The sequence below is a fragment of the Chiroxiphia lanceolata genome, chromosome 9 (genome assembly GCF_009829145.1).
Source record: "Chiroxiphia lanceolata isolate bChiLan1 chromosome 9, bChiLan1.pri, whole genome shotgun sequence".
Classification (NCBI taxonomy): domain Eukaryota; kingdom Metazoa; phylum Chordata; class Aves; order Passeriformes; family Pipridae; genus Chiroxiphia; species Chiroxiphia lanceolata.
Window position 1 is genome coordinate 25,543,883 of NC_045645.1, and position 8,894 is coordinate 25,552,776.

At 51.3% G+C, this 8,894-nt stretch overlaps 1 protein-coding gene across 1 annotated transcript; it reads right to left on the reverse strand.

Moving 5' to 3' along the window:
• Positions 1 to 101: 101 nt before the first annotated feature.
• On the reverse strand, positions 102 to 7,383 carry FMO1 (flavin containing dimethylaniline monoxygenase 1). Its single transcript, XM_032697128.1, has 9 exons — positions 6,989 to 7,383; positions 5,428 to 5,598; positions 5,027 to 5,215; positions 4,780 to 4,942; positions 4,287 to 4,429; positions 3,768 to 3,967; positions 2,889 to 3,244; positions 2,206 to 2,278; positions 102 to 1,058 (listed from the first exon to the last, which is right to left on the reverse strand). The coding sequence occupies exons 2-9, from the start codon at positions 5,551 to 5,553 to the stop codon at positions 716 to 718; spliced, it is 1,593 nt and encodes a 530-aa protein (XP_032553019.1). The 5' UTR covers positions 5,554 to 5,598; positions 6,989 to 7,383; the 3' UTR covers positions 102 to 715.
• Between the last annotated feature and the right edge of the window lie 1,511 nt (positions 7,384 to 8,894).

The following is an 8,894-nucleotide window of genomic DNA, read 5'->3' on the forward strand; positions in this document are numbered from 1 at the left end:
GCCTGTGGCACTGGGTGGCACAGCCCCAGCTCAGACATGGACCCTCCCAGCTCTTTCCCTGCACACAGGCAGACGACATGGAGGCACCTGCAGCAGGCTCCTGACACAGCTGATAAAATTTTATTCATTTAAAGTCTCCACACACATGAAAAAAGCCCTAGGATTATCCAGTGGTGAGGAATGAAGGAAAACAAAGCCAGGAGTCCCAATTTCAGTGGTGACAAACCACAACCAGGGCCCTTTCATTGGAAACATGCACCAATTCAACCCAAACTCGGATTTTTGGGTCATAGGTTTTAAGTTTGGGAAAAGAGACAGCCTGACCCGCATACCCAGCCCAGATAACCCCTCGCTGGACTAAAGACCCTGGTTCTCAGGTGAGTTGGAGCAGGGCTAGTCTTATCCTTGCTGCATCCTGGCTGGCACGATCCATACACAGTTATGCCATAAAGCCATGCTCTGCTCCCAGCAGTGGGCAGGAGAGGAGAGGAGCAATAGACACTGGGGGAAAGCTACCATCCCCAGCTAATGGGGTCTGCAAAGCTGTGCTTGGGGGTGAGTTGGGGCAGAGAAAGGTTTGCGTGGCAGGTTGAAGCATAAAATTTGTTCCATCTGCTGAAATCCTTTTCCTCCCATCCCATGGCACACTGTGGAGATGTCTGACCTGAGATAACATCCCCCGTGACAAGAACAAAAAGTTAACAGGCTCTAAAAGCTATTGTAAACCAAAAATTATGGCAGCCAGGAGTAGGAGGAACCCCACCACAATCAGAAGAGAGGGGAAAGAGCTGGAGGAGCCAGCAGGGACTCGTGTTCTTGTGGGCTTCAGGGTCCGGTCCCACTGGGTGAGGATGGCCTGGCGTGCCCCCTCCCAGTGCCCAGGACCCTGCAGTCGGTACTGGTAGGGGGAGCAGGGGCCAAAGAAAATGGTGAGGGCCAGCCAGGGGTCTCTGCAGAGCAGCCCCAGCACACTGGGCTTGGCACCGATGAAGGAGGCGAGCGTGTCCATGTAGACCAGCCACTCGGTTTTGAGGACTTCGTCAAAGGACAGACCAAACCTTAATGAATCAGAGAAGAAAAACAGGCAGGAGAAAGATTGGTGTCAACAGGGCTGAGAGAAACTTGAGTGCAAGTCCTCTGCACCCCTGTTGTTATTGCATTCGAATGCAAGCAGGTTCTTTTTAGGAAAGGACTGGGTGTAAACAGAGTGGGAACCTTGGCTTGTCTGGACCCAAATCCTGTCCCTTATACAGCACATGTAAAGGGATGCTGGCTCGTGTCAATCAATCAGTCTTTCAGTTCCTTGGCCACAAGTTGCACCTGTTCCCCCCCTTCATCTTGGTGGATCTCTGTTAAAAGATTTTGTCAAAGCAGTTTTGGGATTTTTTTGGAATCTAGTTTTCCCTTTGCTCTCTGCAGGGAAGTCATGTGCAGCATGAGAAAGGCAGAGCCCTTTAGTTTTCCTCACATTCATTTCCATCAAGTATTGCAAGAACACACGGTGAATTGGAAAATTGCTTCCAGTTCATCTTCTCAGTAGCATTCAGAGTTTTATGTCCCACCTTTGGTGGCCTGAAAAAAGGCCATGTGAGTTTAACCTCATATTGTAGAGCAATTCTTCTGAGCAATTCTGTAGTTCACTTTTCTATCCCTTTTCTCCTGCAGTGATGTAGATGACTGGATTAATACACTGCCCAGTTTCCTGGGTTTATCTCATTCATACCCTAATATTTCTTAGCCTTTTACCTGCCTGGGAACCACACAGTGGTGTGTTTAGATACCTGTTCACAGTGAGTCAGGTCTCCATGCTGAGAGATGAGATAATTTGTGTGGACACCTCGGGCTGGATTTTTTTCCCCTTCCCAGTTGAATTACCTTGCATTTATTACCATTAATTTCTCTGCCATTTTATCTCTCAGTCCCTGGGGACCCTGGCACACTTCCCCAACTCCTAAGCAAGCTTTAGGCTTAAGTACCCCAAATTCATTTCTTCCTGCAACCAACAGGCAAAATACCAGTGTCAAATCAAAGGTTATATTGGCTCAAGTGAGCAAAGGGGAGGCTGGATCTGGGCATCCCCCCTTGCCTCTGCCATACACACAGGGAGCAGCTGCAGAGTGTGAGCCTAGGTGTTGCTGCCCCCAAAACTCCAGGGATTTTTCAGTCCACAAAAACCCCCCTTTGAGGCTCCAGGGAATGACTTACCATTTAACTTGGTTTTTCTTCTTCTCATTTACTTCCTTCTCCATGACAGACTGAGGAGGCAACCGACACAAGCCTAGGAGAGAGAGGAGAGCATCCTCCAGAGTTTAGCTCCTGGGGAGACTCGTGAACTCATTCACTGATGCAAAACATGAGAATCCCTGCCTCTGTAGGGCAGGAAAACCCCATTGCTCAGGTTTAGGTTGTCACTGGCAATTCTACCAGAGACCACTCCTCCACAGTGGGGCAAATTCACCCTTACCTTCTCCTGCTCTTACAGATTTGTGCTGTCAAGGCACAGGCAGGTGACATGGAGTGAGATGGGCTGTGCAAGCCCCAGAGAGGATCATCCCAAAGAGAAACTACAGAGCTTTCCCTGGCTCTGTGGAGAAGCCTTGATATAGCCCTCCCCGTGAGCCCAGTGGGAGGTTGTTGTTATTATTTTTATTAAAAAAAAACCAAACAAAACCCCAGTAGGTTTCTTTCCTCACTCATGTCGCTGCAGCTTAGCAGAAGTGAAATAACTTGGGAGGTCTGAGCCCTGAAAATACTCCCCTGTCCACTCTGAAATGAGCTTCTTAGCTCTGAGATCTCCAAGGACAGAAATCCACCTTGGTAGAGGGACGAGACGCGTCCAATCTGAACTGTATTTTGGTACCCAGGAGAGCTCCCGTTAGCTCTCCTACCTTTGAAGACACGGGTCACCCAGCGTGCTTGCATCTCTGTCACGGGCATGATAGCTCCAAAGGGCCTAATCAGCCCAATGACAGCCAGGGTGTGCTTCTGCAGGTGGGTTGGGAACACGTATTTGTAGAGGGATGCGTGCTTGTTTTCCACCTTGACGTCTGATTCCTCTAGGAATGGGAAGGAGGCGTTGTAGCCTGTGCAGAAGACAACAATATCAACGGGCTCCTCTTCAGGGCAGTTGTGGAAAACAACAGAGTTGGCCTTGAACTCCTTCACGCCTGGCTTGATGGTGACCCTCCCTGTCAGGATGTAGCTCGGAAGGTCGTCGTTCAGCAGAGGCTCTCGCACCAGGCACCTGTGGAGAGCAGAGGGGTTCTGAGAACAGGAGACTATGAACAAGCCCTGCCGGTGCCCTTGCTCCTCCTTCCCTTGGGCCCACCAGCTCACGACCTCCCAGTGTCATCTGCTCTAAACAAACAGCCCTGCCTCCCCCTCTCCAAACACTGACATGTTCAACCCCTGCACCAGTGTCACCCTGTCCCATAGCATGAGTGATTCCTGGACACTTCCTGCCTTCTTCCTCCACTCAATTGCTCTTTAAACCATCTCTTTTCAGAGCTGATCCACACTTTAAGCCTTTCTTCTCCTCTTTCAGCAGGGAGCTTCATGAGGAAAACTCCTCTGGTCCTTCCTGGGTTTTTCCAGCATGCTCAATCTCTCCCCACCTAAGGGGGTACAGCTTATCTTCTCCTGCTGGGCTGTGAACTCCTGGTTGGAGATCACCACAGTCTGGGCACTGGTTGATGTTGGTTGCTGGAGATCTCCCCCTGCCCACACCACCATCAGCCCATCTACAGGGGTTGGCAACCGCCAAGTACCTCTTCTCTGGCTGAAGGCCATAGTTTTCATGGTTGAACTGCTGGTTCACATTGTAATTAACCCATCCCCATGAAAGGGGCCCAGGGAGGTTGTTTCTGATCAGGCTCATGAAGCGAGTGTTGTAAACCATGTCCCATGGGTAGCCATGGTCAAACACACGGCTGAGCAGCCAGGCACCCCAACGGGTGCAAATGGTCACCTGGGAGAGAGCAAGGAATCAATGATTTGGCTGATGAATTTGCTGAAATTCATGCTGAAAAGTAACTCAGAGGGGCACGGCACAGACAGCTGCACAGTGGAAAAGCAGCAACAGCATCTTTAAGACCTCTTGGCTGCTGATAATGGAGGTAGAACAGGAGAAAAGAGGAAAACCGGCTTTCTTTCAGGGTAGGTTTTTGAACAAGAACTTCAGGTTCAAAAGGACTGTTTGTGCACCACGTCCCTGCGGTGACAGTAGACTGAGCTACTGCCCCCCACACCTCCCTCCCCACACTCCTGGGGTGGCTGGGTAGCGGTACCTTGGAAGCTACACGACTGGCCTCCACCGCAATGTCCACTCCGGAATTGCCCATGCCCACCACGAGGACACGCTTCCCCTGAAACACGTCGGGATGCTTGTACTGGCGGCTGTGAAAGGACTGGCCTCGAAACTTCTCGATGCCTTGGGGAAAAAGAAACGAAGCTCTTAAGTATTTGAGCATTTGTGGGTTTTGTTGGGAGAACTGGCGTAGAAACAATCCAGATGGCAGGAGTAAGGAAGTGCAATCACTGGCCACCCGGGACTCGGGGAGGTCCAGCCCTCCATCCCATGCACACAGAATTGGTGCTTCCTCTCCAAAACAGGGCCTCATAGACAAAGCTGCTGAAGCACGAGGATGTGTTGCTGTTTGTGCCAGGAGGTTTGGAAAGCAGAATCAAGTAAAGGAAGAAAGCAAGCATTTTCCCCGAGGAACCTCTAAACGTCCCCCCAGCCCCTGGAAGCAGGTAACCACAGGCAGCCCTATACTGTACCAGGAAAACAGTGCAGGGGGAGGGATGGCTCGGACAAATTGCCGCTGCAAACCATAACAGCATCAAAGACATGCGATGCCTGCTTCCCATCCGCCTCTGTGACCACATTCCACTGGCCCGTGGTGGCAAAGTCGGGGCGTTTCCGGATGCTGACAACAGTGGTCTGAAACATGAGAGTGAAGCAAAGTCACCACTGGCATCCAGAGCGTGTGGGGAGTGGGTCAGTGCTGGGGCACCCGTCACTCACCCCGAATTTGATGTGCTCCCGGAGGCTGAAGCGCTCGGCATAGCACCGGAGGTAATCCAGGAGCCGGGCATTGGGCAGGAACACCGGGAAGTCCTCGGGGTAGGGGAAGTCAGAAAACGCTGACATCTCCTTGGAGGTGTTGCTGATGACTGATGGGTAGAGGCTTGGCCGGCGGGCCTCGATGTGCTCCTGGCACGGCACCCCGGGTGCGTCAGCTCTGCACCCGGGGTGGGGACTGTCCCCCACTCCCCTTCCTCTGGTCTCAGGGAGTGCAGCCAGGAGAGGCCAGCACCCAGCAAGCTCTCACACTCCCTCCCCATCCACCAGAGCCCAGCTCAACCCGCTCCCCACCTGCAAAGCTGCAGCTCCCCAAGGAAGGAGGACAGGCACCGATGGCTCACCGTGTAGCGCCAGAGCCCCCCGATGTCCTGGCTCTGCTCGAAGCAGGTGGGCTCCAGCCCCTCGTCCAGGCAGCATTTGGTGGCTGCCAGCCCACTGACACCAGCGCCCACCACGGCCACTCTCATCCCTGCTGCCTCTACTGGGATTCCAGGCTGTGAACAGGGCTTAACCTGGGAGAAACCCCACAGACAGTCATCACACTCTCAGGGAGCAGCTCCTGGCATATCCTCTGTAGGGGATTTCTCTATATGCCACCCCCAAATCTTCATTTCCTTTACCAGCATTCTGGGCTCTTCATTTACAAGTGAGATTAAATATCTTTAAATCTTCATTTTCTCCTTTTTTTTTTTAAATTTAATAAATTCATCGACTTTTACAGTGTACTCACGAGGCTGATTCCAAACTCCTGCAGTTTTCCTGGAAACTGGCTTTGAAAGTATGTAGTCAAGTCACAATTCGCTGCCAATTTTTGTTTACAAGCTGAGTTTAAACTATCCTGCCTTATTGGTCTTGCAAATACTTTTATCTTTGGATACCTGCCCTGCCTTTCTCAGGATAAAAAAAAAAAAAGAGTCCAGTGGGACTATTCAGTCTCTGCATCTCTGGCAGGGTCCTGTCCCACATCACCAGGGAAGATGCTACTGACTTTGACAGAGCCACCAAGGCTGATGGATGGGCTGCAGATGTGGCACACCTTGGATTTAGGATGCTTTTGTGCCTGTTGCAGGGCTCCAAGCAGCTCCACCCCGGGGCTTGAAAGGCAGCAGTCCCTGAATGGACATCCAGCCCTATAAAGTTCCCAAAGCTGCAATGGGGACGATGAATCCAAATCCTTCTTGATAGTCCCAGGCAATAAAACAAGAGATGATGGCCAGGCTCCATGGCTTGGGCTGGATGTTGCCAGAGCAGGGACCCTCACACAGGTGCCTCAGGGGTGCTGCTGCAGCCTCTGGTTTAACCCCAGTGCTGGCAGGGAGCACCCTGCTCCACTGAGTTATTAATTCAGCACACCAGGATGTCATTATGGGTAGCACTGGCTCCTCTGCGCAGAGAAGCACTTTCAGCTTCCACGAGACACAGAGGATAGGGTATTCATCAGAAAAAAATAAAAACAAAAAAATCCTTATTAAAAAAAATGGGGTTAGGTACAGTGTTTTCTAAAAAACACCATATTCCCCAGAACAATTTCAACTTCCAATCATAAGGCAACACCTAGCGAATACTCTGCTTCTCAAGGCTGGAATAAAAACTGGACTCGTTCCTGTGTAAATGAAGAAAGCATTAGCATGAGTTGCTTGCTGTTAACTGTTTTGGGGAAGGCTTTTTTTGCATGGTGGGAGTTACCTTATATCACAAACACCTCCCAGCTACGTATCCTATTTTATTCCCTACCTTCTTGCACAGAAGGTGGAAATAATACCCAGGAAACACTGTCTCTGCTCCCCTGTGCCCATTTCTGCCACACTTTCCACACTCTCCCTGCAAATGCCCATAGCAGCCAACCTCAGAAGTGGGATAGGGAGGGAAGGGAAGGCTTCTCAGCCCCCCAGGGACACTTACCTCTCAGCCTCAGCCACCTGTGCTGCTGTCTCACCTCTGCCGCAGGGAGAGAGCCCCTCCTGGTCCTGATTTATAGGCGGGACTTGGCACTTTGGCAGAGGCAGGGGAGGGAAGGCACGCGCCCACCCCACTCCCACGGCGGTTGCACAACCAGGGTTTGCAGTGGGAGGTGTGGCTGGACTCTCCTACTGCCCTGTGGAGTGAGCTGGACAGCCCAGCTGATGAGCCCTAAGGGGGATTGAGTGGGTGGAAGGCGGCAGAGCAGTCCAGATGTGTCCCACAGTCGTGCCAGGAGGATGTGTGCAGGGGCGGCTCCAGCTGTGGGATGTTTTCACTCGCACCGCCTCCCTTCCAAAAGGGAGCTGAAGAGGCTGACAAACAGCAGGGTTTAGGCAGGACTTTGCACCCAGGGCACCATCGAGTTAAAAAAAACAAATAGCTGGTTTTGTGGTCACTGCTCACGGGACACAGAGGCTGCATTGTGCCATCAGCCAGATGTGCAACTGCTAGTGGGCAAGAGACTCCCTATGGCAACTGGGAGAGTGTGAAATGGCCACAAATATCAGTGTACCAAGGTCCTAAGCACAAAAGAGGGAAATACTGGCCTAAATATCAGGCCAATAGGCAAGACATAGAGCCTATCTAGGTATCTCCCAGTAGTAAATGATCATGGAGATGAGAGGGATAGGGATGGCTTTGAATAGGGCTGTTGTCCCAGCTACTCAGTACATTTAGGGGTGACTGGCAAGAAAGTATGATATCCCTGCAAATGAATACAGCTAGGCACAGAGACCATGGAGAGAGGAGTCTCTCAGATGCGAGAGGAGTGGGTCTTTAGGAAAACCTGTGATTATAAAAGGACAGTGCTGTTTGTGCCATGGGAGTGACAGCAGGCAGCTCACTGGGTGAGCACAGGGGACAGTGAAAGCTGCCAGCCCCATCAAGGCATCACCTTGTCACTGATAAAGGCACTCCCAGAGCTATGGCCCCAGATTTGATATCAGCTCTTTAAGCAGTTTGAATAACCAAGGATTCTGCAAGGGAGAGGGAGGAAATCCCACCCAAGGACTGCAGAACAGAGGGTGGTAAGTAAAGTATCCAGCATAGATGGCTGCTCTGACCCCACGTTTCGATCTGCAGAGATGTGAGATGGGCTCAGAGCCAGGAGCTGAAACGATAACTGGAAGTAAGATGCACATTGGTAAGAAGGAAGGTAATTAGCCATAGAAAAAGTCTGCTGAGCTCTGTGGCAGAGCCAGGCACTTGAAGAAAAACTGTTTGGTTCGTGGAGGAACAGGATTTACCACTCCTGTGTCGAGGTACTGTCAGGAGTGCAGCTGCCTGGGCTACCATCCATCTGCTGCACCCACAGAGACACATCAGCCTTCTCAGGCTTCCCTACCCCAGACAGGTGCCACACAGTGTCTGGCTCCAGGGTTTGCCCTTGGGAGCACATCAGGTTCAGAGCACGTGCCCATTCTGGGTTGGCTTTGCCAGCCACGCTTCAGCACAGCTCAGTGAGTGGTATCGGAGAGCGATGCACTTGGAGGGGCTGGAGCCTGTGAAATCAAACTCATTCCTGGGAGTTCAGTTTTCAGACCCTTCTCAGTAGCATGAAGAAACATCCAGATTTGCTCTTCCAGGCAAACGGGACATGGTTACTGAGGCAAATGGGCAACAAGTCTTGCACATCTTTGATATTTTGGGGATTTGTACAGGTTACGTCCCCCAGCTCTCTCTCTCACACTGGACCCTTCTCCAGATGCACAAAACCTTGCACCTGCAAAGATACTTGCCAGTACTCGGCAAAGAAGAGTAGGGAATCCACATAGGCAGATATTTTGTTCTGTATATAATCCTGCTTTTCTGAGTTTCCCAGGAGGCATTCAGGTGACTCGCAGTTAGA

Bases quoted from the DNA above. Each gene is read 5' to 3' on its own strand.
- FMO1 (XM_032697128.1), bottom strand. From the start codon at position 5,553: ATGAGAGTGGCCGTGGTGGGCGCTGGTGTCAGTGGGCTGGCAGCCACC. The intron at 2,279-2,888 runs GTAGGAGAGCTA...TCTCTCTCCTAG, and splicing joins GGTGACCCGTGTCTTCAAAG to GCTTGTGTCGGTTGCCTCCT. The intron at 1,059-2,205 runs GTAAGTCATTCC...TGATTCATTAAG, and splicing joins AAGAAAAACCAAGTTAAATG to GTTTGGTCTGTCCTTTGACG.